Here is a 19,608-nt window from a genome sequence, read left to right as displayed (position 1 = left end):
ATTCCTTTAGTTTAGAAACAATATACATAAATAAAATCAACTTTAAGGATTTTTAACCATTTTCATGAGACACCTTGATCTTCTACTACAAAATATCAGAAAAACCCTTCTGGTTATCTTTGTTTCAGTAAAAACGTTAATAACTGCCATGTACTATTACAAGGTATAATTTGGAACAGATACAGTTAACCTGCAAGACACAAACTAAAGAAAGTGAAAAGCAAAACCCAGAAGTATGCGTGTTTTGAAATATTCATTGTTTTAACTCAGAAGTCGTAAGTCTGGAAGTTATTAGTCCAAAACACGAATTACAGCATTTAGTGCAAAAACCAAATCTCACGTCTGAATAAGCTATTAGGACAAACTAAATATCTGAATACTCTCCTAGCACTGATGAATACACTGTACAATAAATAACTTGCTACCAATTCCTTCAAATAAGACAGACAGGTGAAACAATGCTGTATCAGGGTAAAAATTCCAACAGAGGTATTCTGATGAAATGTTTGGTGAGTGGAGACTGTGCACCCCAGTGCATCTCAAACAGCAATTAATGAAATGTAACTTAAAGCAGAGATACCAGATTATCTCCTGCTTTTGACTATTTTAAATTTTCACAAATACAAGAAACTTCAGACATATGAAACACTTTCCTGACGTACAATTACGTCACCTTTATCACCTCCTGGCGTCCTGTCATGAAGCTGCTGTGCTTACGGCAGCAGAGCCTGCTACACGGTGCAAAGCAGCTCCCGGGCCCGAGACCCTGCATTGAAGCATGTGTGAAGGGGTGATCTGAGGACAGGCTGGCTGTCTTTACCAAAAGCAGCATCCTTGCCTTCGCTGGTTCAATTACGACAAGAAGTCCTCACAGAAACCCTAGATGAGGGCCATTTAGAAGATCAAAGTGGACACTGTTTTGCAGGTGTAATAATGGGTTTGAGGCCCCAAAATAATACCCCCCTGTAAAACACTCAGCCCAGGGACGGTTGTTTTGCTTCAGAGGAGCATTTGGAGCTTGGCAGAACTAAAGCCACAGTGTCAGCATCTGCTAACTCCGCAGGGACGAGCATCTGCTTGTCACCTCTCTTGGACAGCAAAGGGGTGCAAGAACTTTATCAGCCTGAAGCAACTGCAGCCTAAGAAAATATATATAAATATACGTGTGTATCTATCTATATAAGCTTACATGACAACTAGGAAGCAGATAGTGCACTTTGCTCACGGCTCACACTGGCTATGCCCAGTTGCACCAGCACACAGGAGACCGCTGAAACCTCATTTTTAAAGCGCGATTTCACGCAGCAGCGTGAAATTAAAAAAAAAAAAAAACAAAACAAAAAAAACCCAACAAAACAAAACAACAAAAAAAAAAAACAACCGCTATGACGCCGTGGCTCTCGGTGCCGGCGATATACTTACCGCTGCTGCCGCTCCAGGATTTCAGCAGAGACTTTATGTTGATCTCGAAGAAGAGGGAATCCTGCAGGCTGAGCATGGTGCCGAGCACCGGCAGGAGCGTGCCGGCGCCCGCGCCGCTGCCGCGCGCCCCCCACCGCGCTGACGCAGGGCCCGTGGGGCGCGCGCTGGGCCCGGGGGCGGCCCCCCGCCCCCAGCCCCGCCCACCGCCGCAGGGGCCCGGCGCTCCTCCCGCCCGCCCTTTGGGGGGGGGGGGGGGGGGGGGCGGTACACGGGGACGGACAGACGGAGGCGGGCGCGCACACACACCCCGCCACACACCTACCTGCAATTAAACCCCCACAGGACTACTTAAAAAAAAAAAAAACAAAAATCAAACAAAACAAAAAAAAAAAAAAAACCGCTGTTTGCACTTGGCTGAGTTTTAAATAAACTTCCAGCGGACCTGTTAAAGTTGGAGTGAATTAAATACACGGCCCAGCGTTGCTGTGCACAGCGCCAAAAGCACCACAAGCCTTCTTCACTAAGAGGTCAGCAAAATAAAAGGAAAAAAAAAAAATAATCCCAAACTGGTGCTCAGCAGAGGGGAAGAAGGCCTGAAGTAGTAGTACTCCCGGGATAGAGGCCTGCAGGGGAACGAGGGGCACTTCAACTTTGATGCCTACTGCTAGTCGCAGGTTTGTTTTGTTTTTTTTTCTCTCAGTATCTATTAAAGGACTTAACACAATTTTTACATTTCTGATGGTTTCCTTCTTTCAGTATCAACTCAAAGGCCATGACAGAAAGTATCCTAGGGGTGAAGGTTTTGGACTCCCAGGGATGCAACCCAACACCGCTTTTAGCTAGGGCTCAGCATTTGCCACCATCCTTCCGGGAAAAAGCGAGACACCCCTCCACCAGCCTTTGCCCATTTCAGCACAGGGTAAAGCATTTTAAGATAAACCTCCGTCACTCTGCCCACAGTATCAGGTACATAACCAAAAAGTGGTGGCCCTTGGTCAGGTGGAGGTGTTACCTTTACACACATCAAAAGCACATCTGAAAATGTCTCAATATTTTAATGGACAAATCTAAAAGTAGTTGAAAATTTCAGAAAGATTTCTGTGTACTGACAGGAAGACATGATATGGAGAAAATAATGCTTGTTTCCACAACTGCCACCATCCTATACAGGTAACATTAACTCTTGGGTCAAATACAGAAGAATGAGAAATTACTGTGACAAAGACTGCTAACTAGTTTAATTAGGTCTATTTAAACCATAATTTGACCCACGCCATACAGATGAACTAAAAAATTAATCACAGGGATCCAAGGTACACTGATTAACTAAATCTGCTTTATTTTTTAAAAAACTTACATATCTTTAGAACTGTTCCCCACACTGTATGAGGAGTAAACCAGGCAGGTTTACCTGTGCCCTCAGATAAACTATAATTATCTGAAGTTGTTGAAAAGATTTAAGAATAGCGTACACATCAAGTACATTTAAGGTTTGTTTTTTGTGGTTTTGGTTTGCGTGTGTGTTTTTAAATCTACACACACCCCCAAACCAAAAAGACAAAATAATTACCACTACCAGAGATATAACAGACTAGTCGATGCCCAGCTAGGTGGTTCTAAATGACAGGTCTAACACGTCAGTGGAAGGATATTGGAGAAAGATCAGGAGAAGCGTGTCACTGCACAAGCCCCTTCAACCATCAAGACAGCTGCTGCCTGACATCCATTCAGGAGATGAATAGTTTTATTAAAAGAGAGACTGGTGTGATCACTCACTTTTCATAGATCAAAAATAAACCAATTTTCCCCATGCAAAAAATATTTTTCTATAATAAGATATGAAATTGCTACCTATATCTGGATAGTCCTTTATGTTTCTTCCCAGACAGGGTACAAAATGTGCATCCACACAGAGTAACTCTTTGGGATGTTGCATCAAACTTTCTTTCATAAGCCTGTTTCAGGTAATATTGCCTAGGTAGTACTTCCAATTACCTCATATTCCTTTTTCATCACTTCTCTTATGAAAACATTCAAAGTTATACATCAAGCAGTCCTTTTTCCTCTTACTAAAATAAGATATAACAGAGGTTGTATTTTGTTATGAGTAGGATATAAAGGTCAGATTTTGGAACTGGCTGATGAATTTCACCACTAATTTGAAAGACTGTATTAATTATGGTTGGTCTCTGACTGCCTTTAACACTGGGCTACAGAGAGGTTTTTCAAAGGAATCCTTGTTAACAGCATGCATTCCAAAATCATGAGCCAACTCTCCCAGCACCTCAAAAATAATGACTTTTTAAAATACACTTTGGGTTCTTTGTAGTTGCCTTCTCATCCCCACCCCCCAATTCTATTCTTTGTTATTAGCACCAGAAACTTATTAAAAAACAATCATCCCAGAAACCCCAGGAGATCTACTAAAACAACCACACAGAAACACTAATCTCAATGTTCCACCTTCTAGAGTCCTGTTAAGAAGACTTTCAAACAGAAGAGCTGCCAGTATATCTGTAAAGCAGTGTTTCAAAAGTTTATGACTGTTAAGAAATCTTTTTAAAATTTTGCATTTATTTATGATGTTGATGTGTTTGGCCAAGCAAGTTACATGGCTTTCTACCATGGCATCCGAGATTTTGTCGCACTATGATTTATCATAATATCAACTAATGATCACTGTCAATAGGGCTTCCTCAAGGATACTAGCAATTAATTTTAAATGCAGTTAGCTTAATATAAAAATATTAGCCCATGAAGAACTTATAGGATGTTAAGAACCGTATGTACCAGGAGTCTAAGCTTTTCCTTCTGAAGATTTCAGCGGAAGTATTGAAGACTAGCAATATTTAATATCAGGAATAAAAATAGTTTGAAAAGAAAAATCCTCTTTTAATACTATGTCAATATACATAATATGCATGTTTTCATACATACATGCACAGACATAAGTAGTTAGATTCAACAGACATCATTAATTTACAAGATTTAAAAATAGCATACACCACATAGTTTTATTCCCTGCCCCGCCCTGCGCTCCAGAAAGAAAAAAAAAAAAAAAAAAAAGGAAAAAAGAAAAGAAAAGAAAAAAGAGAGAAAACAAATACCAGTGCAAGCCCATTTAACAAGAGGGGTAATGGATCTGTCAGTATCTTAGCACTGTCATGTAAGCATCAGTGTTGTAAGCATTATCTTTTTGTATGACTGTGCACAAGCACTCTAACATTTCTTCTTCCTCACAAGCCAATTTACATGCTTTTATAATCAAAGATGTATAGATGACAACTACTGCCATTTTGGATGTTTTGGGTTTTGCTTTGACTTTGAATTGAGTTAATGAAATAACCTACAAGATACTAGAATAAACAGAAGACTTTCGGATAAACCATGAAGTTTAAAATGTAACTTCTTATTTTTAAATAAAACAAGAACAGTAGAAGCAGGAAAGAAAAACCATGGATTACAAGCCTCTGAAACTTGGCAAGCACATAGACAAGGCTAATTCACTAAGAGCCCAATAAAATTCATTATGTACAGCTACAAGAGATCATCATCATGTATTTCTAAAACTGTGTAAGAAAATGTCATTTACAGCATGGATTCTTTTCCAGTTCCTCATTTTCAAAGAAGAAAATGAAACAAATTTCTGGAAAGTACAATGTGTTTAAAATTGAGAGCAATAAGTATGTCCACTGTGAAAGAGTCTAAAAATACCTATCACACTGTAGTACTTATATGGGAAGTCTTCCATAAGATTAATTTACTACCTAGAGAGAAGATGGAAAAGAAAACACTTGCATTTAACTATAAGCCAATAGCTTTGGTCTGGAGCTGGTTTATGTAAGAAAAACGATCCAAAAAGTAACTCCCAAACTCAGGATTTGTGAATAATTATACTACTAGGCTGGACATTACAGAATTCCAATAAATAAGTTGTTTATATACTGATACAAATATTTGCATATCTTTTGATTGTAGAACAGTTATAAATTTCACTATTAAAGGGAGGAGACTACTATAAGGTCTATTTTTCTGATACTTTCAAGAGTTAAGGTAAGGTATATGTGAATGTGCACATAGGTATCAGTAAGCTCTTAAAAAACCACGACGAGAATAGGACTGTAAGTGTAGTAAAGCAGAAGTGCTCAATCTGCAAACACAAGCTGTTTGCACTCTACTAAAATGATAAATGCAAGTGTCCAGCCCACACCATGCTTTTTGCTCGGATATCAAAACCTTTTAGTGAAGAGGATGGCTGGAAGCAAATTGCTTGAGCCACTTCAGCAACCTATGTCTGCAGACAGACCTATACATTACAAGATTCATGCGCAGTAAGTCCAGCTGCTCAGAAAAGTATTAGACCATCCATTTGTGGTACTGTTCATCCATAGCATGCTTCACCTATACAAGCAAAGCCAACTCAGCACTTCAAGTACACATACCTTGTAGATGTAATATTCAGTGCATGTACAATAAGCCCAGCCATACAACAGGGAAGATTTGCCCTGGGTGCTATAAGTAGCTATAGGACCCATGCAATACAAGACACCAGATGCTATTGTGCTGTAGACAGTGCAAGTAACAGAATGTTCCTTTTGTTTATTTGTAGAATTTGGAATTTAATAAAAACACTTCTAAAAGGACCACTACACTTACTAGCATCAATACATTTACTACAAATGTGTATGCAACTGTTCTTTGTACAGCTTTTCTTTAATTAAAGTAGCATCATGCCATTTTCTTGAAGCTGCCCAGAAACATTGCTGGCAACTATTTTGAACAATGTACATAAAATAAGTGTAGTGCATAACAACTGTTGTTTCTGTAACTGCCAGAGCTCTGGCCTGTGGCAAAGGCCAATATGGGACACCAAAAAAAAAAAATTTAATATAGTTCACAAGCGTTGTTTCAGCTTAATCTCTACAGGCTGAAAAGATAGGAGGATTTTAATGACTGAAGATATTGCTGAATAAGTTATATTAAGAGAGCATTATTTAACTTTTTAAAGTTTGCTTTTAGATTACATAACATATTACATGTCCTTCATTTATGTTTCACAGGGAACATTACAGACTTGTAGCCTCGTTTTCTTCCCCCCACCCCCATTTGAAGTGTTATTGCCCAGTTCTGCAATAGTTTTATTTCTCTAAGAGTATATTCATATCATACCACCTCCCTCCTCCAAGCCCTCAATGCAGTTCTTGCGCTTTTTTACTGGGATGGCTGAGATAACACAACATGATTTGGCTACTTATCCCCCTACAAAATAATTTGCATTAATCATTCCAGCGTAAATATTCCATTTAAAAACCACAGCTAAAGGCACTCGGCATTCTTTTAAATTACATAAAAACCATGCAGTCACTGTGGCTTCCACAAGTTTGAGGTTTTCAGTCCTACTACATTCATCTTCAGAATGATATGGACTGACAGAAAATGCATTCAGGCATAGAACTACGAATAATATTTCCCATTCAGAATAAATGATGAGTTTTCCAACTAGTTCTGGAAGGACACTGAAGACGCACAGATTTCTTGCAGAACATAAGTCTTTCAGTAAGCTCAAATATTAACAGTATCCTCTTTTAACTTTTCAGTAAGTTAACATTATCTTAATTTAATAGCAATCCTACCTTAAAAAAAAAAAAAAAAAAAAAAAGCTAACCAGGTCTCCCCCTGCCCCCAACTTTAAAGAAAAACTAATTAAATCCTGAAAAATCTCACTGCTTTCAAGATAGTTAACAAAAACCTTACCAACTTCATAAGGATTAGGCTAAACAGATTTCAATCTGGTTCTTCCTGAAAATCCAGCTTTCCAGATCAGCAAACATCATAAGACTACAAGGAAACAAATCAGTAATAAAAAGGTGAAAACATTTCAAACAACTCAGCAGGCAGTTGTGAGATGATATTTAACCAACCTCTCCACAAGAGGAAATGAGAGATGTAAAGCAATACATGAACCTATAGGTCTTACTATATCTCATGAGCCTGACAAATCAGAGTTTCTCGATTTTCACAGGCATCCCCTGTAGTTAAAATTCTAGAGAATTCGGTGTTTTTCTCAGATGCTCTATTTCAACGTTCCATGACTGCAAATAAACCTTAAGTGTATAAAGCCCGATTAGTAAAGTTCTCTTGGTGTTGGACAACCTGAAACAACTGCCTTAAGATCTGGTCTGCCAAATTCTGTACTGTGTCAACCTCCTTAATTGTGCTTCTGCATTAATGTACCAACATACCAGTTTTGGGGAACCAGCACTCCAGTTTTCATCAACCTTTTAAATGGAACCTGGAAACTGTTACAGAGCTACACGGAAAATCCCTGCTTAGCTGCTGGACATTTAAATGGATGGAGTAGGGAAAGGCTTAACTCTGTTACCCTACAAGGCCTTAAGACAACTCCTAGGAATCAGTTATGTTTCTATTTTTGTTGCTCCTCCCAGGCTGCTGGATGTCTGTGACACTTTTACGGCAAATATCATATATGCATTATGTAAAGAACAGCCCTATAGAAAGCACTGGGGGGAAAAAAAAAAAAAAAAAACACCAAAAATTTAGGACTCATCCATGACTAAAAAAAAAAAAAAGTTGAAATGAGTTACCCATAGGGGTAAAGTCAGCACAGAAGTCCCAAGTTTGTTAAGCCTCATGAGTGCAATAGTATTTGAGCAGAAATGTTCTCAGACCAGTCGCACAGCAGCTGAAGGTACTTGTGTATTTGCCTTGCCCTGCACCAGAAGATACATTTCTGCCTTCCTTCCTCCGACATAAGCAAAGTTGAACATTTACTCCTGAGCCACTGCTGTTGGCAGCCTGCAGCTCACTTCTGTTTATACATTAAAGCACTTTACAGCCCTGCAGAATAATGCAGATGTATGTCTGGTTCAGCCACTTCTGCCACAGAGCACTAATAGTAGGCAGAGGGATGGGGGATGCTCAGTTGTCTGGTATCATAAATAAATAAAATAATTACATTAACATTGCATTTTTCACAGTTGAACTAAATTGGCATACTTCTTCACTCCAATGCCAGCAAATGTTTACCGGGATTTTTTTTTTTTTCTTAATGCTTTAGTTGCCAGGATTTAAACAATTAAGTGCTTTTAATGTTGAATTTTACAGCTTTCCCATCTCTGTGAAGCAACAGATATTCTTGTAGGAACCTGAAGCAAAACTACAAAATAGAAAAGTTTTTAAGGTTAAAAAAGGTAATTAATACACATACTTGATTTACAAGTCAGAATTAATGGAATTCCTATGAGTGTCATTTCTGAACCTTTATCCTCAGCAAGTGCGCATTGAAGAAAAGCAAGAAAAGAAATACAAACATCAGGATGGGAGAAAATGAGAAGTAATGAACCCGAAGGCAGCTAAATTCAACAGTTAGATACCAAACACCTAACACACACTAAAACCTTACAAGGCCACATTTGTTTGGAAAGTCTGCAGATAGTCCACAGCACCAAGTTCCCTAAAGTACCTCAGCTGGTGGACTACAAAATAGATGCCGGCGAGCGGCTGCACCCGTGCCAGCGTGGGGAGAGGCCCCCCGGCAGCTACAGAGCTCAGCGCTTCACCCGCGATGCCGCACACAGCTCTCCATCCTCGCACCCCATCTGGCATGGCAGAGCAAATGGAAAGGGACAGTATCCCTCCACTGCAACCCCAACTAGTTAAAGAAAAACAAAGAGCTGAAATCAAGTCGTAGAAACACGGTTCAGGTAAAATGGAGAATATGCCTAGGCTTTTTCTATTTATGGAACTGGCTGCTCTCGATCTGTCAGTTATGCTATTTCTTAATCAAGCACTAGCATATTGTTCATTTCTCTCAGTAATTAACATGAACATGTTAACTTTCCAAACATATGATCAACCTACAAATGTATGTGGTATAATTCCATCAACTTCAGAGCAAATTAAAATTTCTGTTCTACACAGAAATATGAGTTTATGGAAACCCCAACAAAAGAATAAAGAAAAAATACTTTACAACTAATTCTAGACAACAGAAAACAACATACTGGGGAAATCCAGTATTTTTATACAAATTATGAGCTGCTTTTATGAGTTTTCCTTCCTATTTTTCCTGCTTTTAAGTTAGAAAATATTTTGAAATTAAAAACATTCTTCCTTCAGCCAGTCATCTTCTCAAAGAAGTAACTGAGACAAGACTCGCCCCAGTGCATCTTAAAAGATGCCAAGAGACATCAGACAGTTTTGGGTCTAATATGACTGCGCAACAGCATCTTGATACTAAAGTGTCTAAAACTCATATTGGTCTTATCAGTGAGCAATAAAAGTCTCCCAAGCAATCAGGGTCCAACACAGATGTTTGTCACTACAGACCTCACCGGCACTAATGAGATGAAGAATTAGTATTACTATTATGTATGCAGTATCTCTATATAAGGGTTATCGCACAGTTTATGAAGTGAGGCAACCCCAAGTCCTGAACATCCAGAGCATCACATGAAAAACTGCTGCGGATGAGAGTTTAATCCCTTTAGAAGGTGCCATTGATAAAGTGATGAGGCTTTCTGAAAGTTTCACTTATCTCCTCAAACCAATAGTGCAACTGGATTTCTCATAACAAAATCTTTCCTGTATAAATTAATATGAACACCAAAAAACTTCAAGCATAAGCTGAGAACCACTCTCTTGTCTGGAAGGGTCTCTGCTTGCAGGGACTTTTTAGAACTTGGCTGGAGCACAAGAAGATGCCTGTCAAGTAAAACAGCCGAGGCCATGAACACTGCTTCCAAATCACAGGTATTCTTCAACAGCACTTATTAATTGAGAAAACTTATTTCCAATTGAAGAAGGTATTTGTGATGTGTCCTTACTTGAAGGGCAACTAAAGGCTACTCAGTGCTAAGTTAGAGACACAAAGAATGCCATTTACTGAAAATTGAAAGGCTTTCCAATGTAGCCCTTGATGAAGATGAGATAGCTGAAATTATTTTCCCTCATTTTGGATCCACGTAATACTTCTTAGATGGAATGCATATAATGTTAGCACTCTCAAGGTAAGAATCATTCTGTTATTGAAGAGCTTGAAGCAAAAGAAACGAGAATCATGGAAGTCTACAAATCAAGACATAAAACAGCTAACCGCTGTTAAGTATCATGAACTACTGAAAAATGTCATGTCATATCTGCCTCTTCCATTTACAATTCAGTTTCATTAGAAACAGAAAAAACACCCGTAGAAGATATTAAGACTAGATAGATCACCTATAAAATAACTTTTGCATCTGTAACACGGGCTTTTTTCCTTTTCAACTGAAAAGTGAAGAATTGTTTAACAAAACATTAGAATTATAATCTTTCTGTAACTCAAATCTGAATTGATGATGTCACTAGCATGGCAGCTTCACATGCAACTGCTGATTTAATCCTACTGGCAAATACTGTATTGACCTTACAAATACTTTCTTGAGCATTAGACAGGGTGCTCTTTTGGATTTTTTTAGCCTGGTGATTGATTTTAATGTGTTTTAAAGGATAACAGTTTTTTACTTAAAGGAAAATGGCTCCTTAAAAATAAGATGAGATTTTGATTTTATATGCTGTCCAGACTCTTACAGACTACCTTGGACCACAGACAGACATTATAGAGAATATAGAGATAGCAGTGTCACAGGTATGTTTTAAAATCTGTTTTACATGCAAGAGATTTACAGTGTGAATCAAAAAGGAACACCATGATAAACTCTTCTTCTTTCCCTCTCAAAAAGTTGCTTTCAAGACCTGTGGACAATTTAGACACAAAGAATTTAAAAGAATACTTTTATGTCCTTGTATTAGCAGTATATCAGGGAGAATGGTTTTACAGTAGCATATATAATTATTTTCTCCACTTCTTGTTGACTTCAGCACTTCACAGCTCCCCTTACTCGGCTATTGCAGAATCTTCTGAAGACTTGCTTGTTTTTCTGGCAATGTTAAATTTTCTCTCTTCTCCCCATACTATCACCTCTCTCTCCCTCTCCTTCAAGTCAAAAGCTTTACTTTGTCCTTCTTCCAGCTATCAAAGTAATTGTGAATTGGAAAGGTAGAGATATTTGCTTTATTTCTAATCCCACCCCTCAATAAGTTTTCAATGCATTATCTCAAAGAATTGCCCTGAAGATAATGCTTTAAAGAACATTTGAGGCTGAATATTGTCCAGTTTCACCTCTAATATTTTTTTCCCCCTTAATTAACTGGAGTTATTACTTCTGACTTCTCAGCTTACGATCTGCAGTACAGAAAGAAAAAAAAAGAACAGAAAAAAGCCCAAACACCAGGAATACTGACATTCATTTCCTAAATGTGCTCTTGGTTCTTTCACACTGTGTTCCAGTCTGCTCTCCACCCACTGGTATTGGGAGGGAAGGGGGCTTTCCTCTTTGTTTATCAAGTTGAACAGTCTTATCAAGGACAGACATGCATCAGGACCACCACAAATGAATATACAACTATACAGGTGGAAAGGTACAATCTAATTTTCACAGCACTGAGCCATTACACTGGTTCAGATGTCATACGAAACCTTATACTAACATACTTAGGCCTCAGAAAACCTTTTAAGTGCTTAAAGTCCAGAAGATACATTAAAAAAATCCCTGCGAATGTGATGCAGAGGTAATCTATTAAGTGAACCGTAACATCAAAAAAACCCCTGTAAGTTCTGTTCACCATATCTCAGAGAACAGATAAACTACCTCCTCATGAAATCCATATGAGGTAGGCTCTTAAGTATGAAGAAAAGGCCCTTCTATATCTACCTTTGAGTTGTACTGACACCCACCTTGAAATAAGCACTAAGTTACAATGACTGTCATTCTTCCGGATGAGGTAAAGATAAGCTTTGGCAAAAAAACAGCCAACCAACCAACCAAGAAGTCTAAACACTGTAAAAAAAGTATATTCACTGTAAAGTCCAGCATACCTATTCTTCAGAGGAAACCCTGAGACAACGACTGTAAAAGCATAATAGGTATACAGCCAGGTACACAATACTATTTAAAAAATACCAAAACAAAACAAAATATCGGATCTCAAAAAAATAGGGCCAAAAGTAATATCTGAGATACCCTCAAGAATGAAATCATGCAATCTTTTTAAAAAACAAACAAACAAAAAAAAACAGAAACAAAACAAAAACCCCCACAATTACATATAACTATAGTCAATTTTCCATATCAATGGTAAAATGAACAAGTCAAAGGCATACTCCCTTTGCATTTGGGCTTACTGTTTAAAAGACTTGCTGGACATTATTTCAGTTCATTATTGACTCCATCTTAAGCAAATGCTTTACTTAAACATCTACCCAGTTGTCATTGTATCTGCTTATAAGCAGTAATAACATAACGTATCATCAGTGCACTTGAACTCTTTAATATTTTAGATAAATGGAAACACAAGTATCTCTCCAGAGTTTTGTTTTCCACAAATCAATATATTTAAAACAGAGGGTATCCAGAAGGTGACTGCTACTTTTGGTGATGTTAAGACATCTAATGCTGCCTCTGCTACTGACCAAAAAGGCCCTCTCAGTGAGTTGATTCCCCTTGCTAATTCATCTCAAAAATATTGCCCCAAAAAGATTAGAACATTTTCTGCTGGCTTTGTGAAATGAATTAGCTCAGAGAAAGGTCATACCAGGGCCCGAGGAGATGCGTAAGGGCTGTACAGCTGGGAGCAAGATTGCCCTTTTCACTGGCAGCAAACTGTTAGATCAGACTGATCCACTTATAAAACTGCACTCAAAAATCTAAACAAAATCCCCTTTCCCTGCCTTCTGTGGCAAAGAGGTATACGAGCAGGTTCCAGAGGCCCTTAGGAAGGTTCTTTGTTACTTCTTACGGAAAATACACACAGAACAATTTCCTGGGGCATTAATCAAGCAAAACAATGCTATCTGCTGTGATAAGAAAACAGGAGAGGGGTTAGAGATTTTTATGTAAATAGCATTCTGGATCCCAAACAGTATTACAGAGCAGTCTCTGAATGTAAGCGAGAAGCAGAGACTGGGCTGGGGTGGAAGCCATGGTACTTAGTTGCCCACTAGCCCCTCCAGTCTTCTCTAATGGAAACTCAGAACCTCCGGTTCAGAAGCTGACTTTTATTCCAGATGGATGCCAGGCCTCCTGGCCATCCTCTGCCATGCAAGGCTGACCAGAGATGCAACAAAAAAGCTGAATGTGTCCTGCAGAGTTGCTGGTATTACAGGGATGCAGTGCTCACAGGCAGTTTATGTCTATCCAGCCCCTGCTGTTAGTCGCCTGAGGCAATTAGACTCTATTACGCATTTTTGTATCACCAAAGAAGACAATTCTGTTGGCTTATTTCTGCTCCCCTAGCATAGTTACTTGAAAAGAAGCAGTTTAATATTTGCAAAAGGAGACATTTTCCATACACAGAAGTAACATGGATACTGTGAGCAATGAGAATACCTGCCTCACAAGAAATTTAACATCTCTTGTGCAGTTATTGCAGATTTGACTTTAGCAGTTGGCCATTAAGACTGTTCCACAGTACTAGCTACCCTGCTTTACAACACAACCGAAGCACAGACCTGCAACAGAAGGGCACATGTCACACACCACAGGTACAGCTGCCAATTGACAGCTTGCACAGAGCAGTCATGGCGTTCCTCTTTAATGCTATAAACTGCAAAAGGAAGAGTATGAAAGTTTTTGGATGTGTCTGTATGTGTACACAGTTGTATATGATTTTTGGTTCGTGAAAATACTTTCTTTGCATCTTCCAAGCTGATCTTTCTATGTTTGATTTGGATTGTAGCTTTTTTGAGACAGAAGTTTTAAAATTGCCAACATGTCAAATCTTAAATGTTACAGTAATCTTAAAAGAACTGCCTGCTCTTTTACTAACAGCTATTAAGTGCTGTAATGCATACAATTATATGCAAATACTTCAGTGAGATGTATTTTTTTCTAGAGCTCTAACAATCTTATAAATCTAAAAAGACAGTTATGGAAGATTTCTAAAATACACTTGAATCCATTCTGATGGAAGCTACATATTTTAAAAGATGTCTCACAGAGCTTACATTTCTAAGGCCTTGTTTTCAGCTGTAGAACAAAATATATACTAATTGAGTTAACATGTTGAAAGGCAATACCCATAGATGTTTTCACGCTAATAAAAAAAAAAAAAAAAAATCATTTTATTTCCATACAGACTATTTAGGTCAGATATATGCAAACCCAACTAAGTGGCATTCTCAAAATAATACTTTTAGACTTCGGATGCCAGAAATAGGGGGTTTTGGTTGGTTGGTTTGTTTAAGATCATCTAAAATACTTTTATACTTTAAAATAGTTGTCAGACTCAGTATTTCAACTAAATTCTCATTAATACAAAGATGTTTCTAAACAGCAGTAATAAGGAACAGAAAGGAAAAAGAAAAAAAAAGAAAAAAAAAAAGGAAAAAAACAACCAAACATACAAACAAAAAAACCCCAACACTCCACCCATTTTCAATTTCAAACATATCTACAAGGATACAAGGACAAACCACCTTAGCTTTAAAAAAAACTATCAAGTTCCTGAACAGCTTCACTATATTAAATTTGGTGGTGTATTAACACCGCATCTGCTGACATTAAGCAAATAAATGTTTACATTTTTTTTTCAAACTATTCTCCTGCTTTGTTACCTGTTTTGTCAGCACCTGACTTCTGCAGCATACCCAACTGGTAAACACAGTAGTTCTTTTACTCTATTCCAGCAGAGCAGTTCATTCCATTACCAAGATACAAAAATAGAAATAAGCAGATAATTTAAAGAGGATTCAGCTACTATCTGCTATTGTAAAAGCATGATCCCAGAACAGACTATAAATCTGCATTTCGCAAATGATGACATCACACTATTAAGTGATATTAGTCAGACGCTACTGATTTCCACAAAATCACTCCTAATAATCACTATTTGGCAAATATTTAATGAGCAAGAAAGGAGAATTCATCTTCAACAGTAGGACTGGTATATTCTATGTTTATTATCCTCATTTGCTCGAACTATCAACAAAACATTGAACAAGGTTAGATGAAGGCATCCATTTTGACTACAAACATCAGCCTATAGCATTTTCTTTTAACCAGACAGAAAGACAATTCTATTTATTCCGAAATTATAACATTTAAAAATAATACATTATTTAAAAGTGAGAAGTAGAAAGAAACCATAATACGGCATAAAAACAGAATTGATGAGATATGCCAATGGAGATATTTAAGCTGTGCACATCACAGTGATACTCAACTATACATGTCAGGGCTCAAGAGCATTCAAAGTTCAATGAGGACATGAACCTGGCTAAAAGAACATCACCCCTTCAGACACCATGAGCTTCTGATCACTGTTTTCAAGTATACAGGCAATAAGCTTTAGCAGACCTTATTCTGTAATTAGTCTTCAACAGTCCATACCATTAAAACATTAACTTGTTCTTATTTGTTATATGCAAGAACAACTTGTCTAGCAAAACAGAACTGTCCCTGCTTTCCCCAGCTGCCAACATTACTCAACCTGACACATTCAAAGAAGTGGTTTATATTACAATCAGAAAGGCTAAGAAAAGTCTTTCCAAGGAAACCCGTTTCTCCCATCACAAACTTAATTCCATAGTTAAGGCTGTAAGTTCACCACCCAGTAAGATGGAAGTCACCATCTCCCATCTTTGCAGTTAGACACAAGTGAAAAAGTTTCAAGGCCACACTAATTCTGAAAAGAGCCACCACATAGCAAAGGGTAAAAACTGTGCATCTGATAACCATCAGGATCCAAGACCATAAAGGCTGAAGACCTTACTATTTCAGCTAAAGGCAAAAAGAAAAAAAAGTAAAACTGGATTTTCCATTGCCACCCAGCTTGAGTAATGTACCCAGTTGAAAAAACGAACATTAACTCATTCTACGTCTTTTTATTAACACAACACACTGTAATATTTAGACACTAACAGGTAGCAAAAAAAAACAAAACAAAAAAACTTCATACAAACAAGCTTACCCATGTTCTTAAGTTACAAATTCTCTACAAAATGTCCATATTTTTACTCAACTTCTTTAATTTGCATATTATATTTATAAAAAAAAACAAACAAACAACTTAAATATTAAAAACACTAAGAAAGGAAACCAAACTTTTTCAAATTAAAAAACTCTTAAAAAGAAAGCTTTCAAAAACTTTGGGGATTTGAAAAAACAAGGAGAGAAAAGATGACACAAAACTTGAACCCTGCACTGCAGTCAGAGCTCTCTACAGCACACATCTGTCTAGAAAACTCTTAGTGCCTAATCATAGCTACATTACAATTTAAAAAACTTAAATAGTGATTCTTAGCCCAAAAACGGAAAAAAATGTCACACAGGCATGCAAAGAAACACATTAGAAATTCTGTAAAATTGCTTTCAAAAAGGTCACTAACACATAATAGTCTGTCAATGATAAAGTAGTTGTACAACTGAAGACACCAATATCATAGCAAGTCTCATAAAAAATCCTTTTATAATCAAATTTGTCAATTTAGCAAAATAATCATGATCTGAAGAAAAAGCTTTTAATTGTTGTTTACCAGGTTGAGGATATGGATACATACTGTAATCAGGATGTAAAACTTGTGTTTCCCCGTCTTCATCTATTGTCTGTCCTAATGAAAACAGCCTGACACGTCTCATCTTCAGGAGCCTGGGGGAGCTTTCACGGGCAGTCCTCCCAACATCCAGAACTACATCTCCCGAAACGACAGTGGGAACAATTTTTTTCAGGAATGCCATTTTTACATGCCCTCTGTGTTCTCAGCATTTACTAAATTCAGCAGTTCAGCTATGCGTTACGGAGCGTGGCTCCCGCACCAACTTCCTTGAGCAGAGGTAGACTTCTAGTGATGTCACGTTGAACTTGGGTGGTGCCAACACCAGCACGTCAGCCACCAGCTGCTCCAAGGCAGATTTTAAAGACATCTAACTGTACGGACTGATAAGAAAACCAAACAACAAGCCTATATATTAACCAGCACACACTAAACTCTGCACTTGCAGAAGACACCATATTTAGCATTGTAAGAAATTTAAGCACTAATAAAATGCATGGTGTATTTCCAAATTTCTATCTGACAGAGTTCAATAGCTCTTAATTTTCCTGAAGTGCACAGAGAGCGCTCATCTGCATTTGAAAGATAACACTTATCATTCAGAAAGTCTACGCACCAGCTTTATAATAAACAAAGTGTCTAACAACACCACAATTTAAACCATTTGCATTCTCACATGGGTTTAACTACTAGCTACAAAGATACAACATTTATTAAATATTAAGTTCTGTTTTGCAGAGACTCTGATGCTATATTTACCACATAAAATACTCTGACCACCTTCTGGAAAACACCGAGTACAGAAATAACTTGTCTCATTTGGTCCAAACGTCCACTTTATCCCTAGGGCTGCTTCTTCATACATGCCTGGTTAAGCAGAGTTCTTTGTTTTTGTTTGGGGGGAAATTTAAATGTTGTTCTATATTTAGCTTAAAGAAACCATTATGAAAAATACCTTGCATCTGGAACAGAAAGCTTAGGGGAAAAAAACAGACATTAGCATAGAAGAATACTCCTTAATGCTTTATACATTTGGGAATATGTATCACTGTATGATTGAAAATATTATTTTATTTACTAAACTTGGAGTGGAGATTCACAGATGCACTACTAGGTAATATTCCCATCTCATTTGCCGCCAAAGACTGTACACATGACTCGGAGGAAATCCACTAATACTCACTCAATGTCCCAGTGGCAGCCTGTGTGTTTCTGTTTTTATGAAAGCAGCTCAGTGTCCAAGACATTTCTGAACGCATTCAACAGTTATCCAGCCTAAGCATGAAGTATACCACACCACTATAGATTCCTTAAAAGAAGGTATTTAATCTGAAATTCACTACTGTGTCTAGCTCTTCAAAAAAATGAAATAAAAATCTATGAAAGGCACACAGAGTAACATGTTCCAGGTCTCGGAGTTCCAATAGTTCAGTGCTCACAAGGGGCTGCTCAACCGGATTAAGCCGTCAGTCCTCTACTGACCAACTCTACTGGCACACTTTGTAAGTATTAAATCTAGTTAAGAATGCCACAACTTGAGAAATTTGGTACAAGTTAATTAAAATTGTCACCTAAGACATTTTTCAAGCTCTATATAGACTGAAAATGTGTTATCGTTTGTATTCAAATCTGCATTAAAATCCCCAAATATTCAAGTTAGTCTATAGCTCCCTTGTAACGAACAGAAAATTCTACACAAATTTTTCACTGTAAATTCTGACCTTCTCATGAAAGACACGTTGTTAGAATGTTATGTCCTGCAGTGATAGATATGGAAGATCCAGCAAAAGATTGTCCCCATAATGATTTAATTCCCAGTAATTTTTCCACCAATACAAAAAAAGGTACACAGAATATATTTTCAAAAAAAGTTTTATGTGTTTTCAGTACAAATAATAAGATACCACAAAGATAATTTGTGATTATAAAAGATCATGAGTCATTATAAACTCAAGCAATGATTTATTCATAATAGCATTATTTTCTATAATATTTCTTTTTTTGTCCTTGAAATCCTGCCACAAACCTACTTTGCAGTTTCTATTATTTTGGAACAAAAGAGAAATTCAGACACTTCTGTGAGACTGAGAATGCTTCCAATCATCCACCTGCTAAACTGCAGTTTGCAAAGAATGGTGTAATCAGATATTTCAAGTCGTACCTATCTCCGAAAGGTTCAAACTAGATAGCAAAATGCTCTTAGCCGCACTATGAAAGTTTTATTATGCATGTGGACACAGGGTAGAAACAACAGATGAAGCACAAGTACCTAGTGTATCACTTCAGTTAAATGCATAAGGTATGACTTTCTACACAACATGCAGCCTAAGCGAATTGGTCATGGAAAAAAAAAAAATGAAGGCTTGAAACTATTTTTTAATGAGAAACCATAACAGCCGTTCAAGTAATAGTGTTTACAAACAAAACACAAAGAAGGAATAAAACCCACCCACCATATACATGATCATATTTCAAGATTAAACATGCTAAACTAATAAAGTTTGTAACACAGATATATCCAAAAGCTTTCAATTGATTTTTCCTTCAGGACTGTTTTTATCTGACTCTTAAGAAAA

General features: G+C 37.4%; 1 protein-coding gene across 14 annotated transcripts in view; it reads right to left on the bottom strand.

Moving 5' to 3' along the window:
* Nucleotides 1–19,608, bottom strand: part of FRYL (FRY like transcription coactivator) — a 175,317-nt gene that overhangs the window by 130,231 nt on the left and 25,478 nt on the right. For 10 of the 14 annotated variants that reach the window (XM_042808013.1, XM_042808017.1, XM_042808016.1 and 7 more), the window contains exon 1: nt 17,039–17,376. The exons of 3 other annotated variants lie outside the window; for them this stretch is intronic. In XM_042808013.1, coding sequence (XP_042663947.1) covers nt 17,039–17,216 — 178 coding nt within the window. In that variant the 5' untranslated portion in view covers nt 17,217–17,376. Of the gene's footprint in view, nt 1–1,422; nt 1,467–17,038; nt 17,377–19,608 lie in introns of those variants that run through there. One more of the 14 variants, XM_042808024.1, reaches the window with a different exon arrangement.

The sequence above is a fragment of the Tyto alba genome, unplaced genomic scaffold (genome assembly GCF_018691265.1).
Source record: "Tyto alba isolate M040663 unplaced genomic scaffold, T.alba_DEE_v4.0 Super-Scaffold_6, whole genome shotgun sequence".
Lineage (NCBI taxonomy): Eukaryota > Metazoa > Chordata > Aves > Strigiformes > Tytonidae > Tyto > Tyto alba.
The sequence above is the reverse complement of the archived record's forward strand: the minus strand, read 5'-3'. Positions and strand labels throughout refer to the sequence as shown.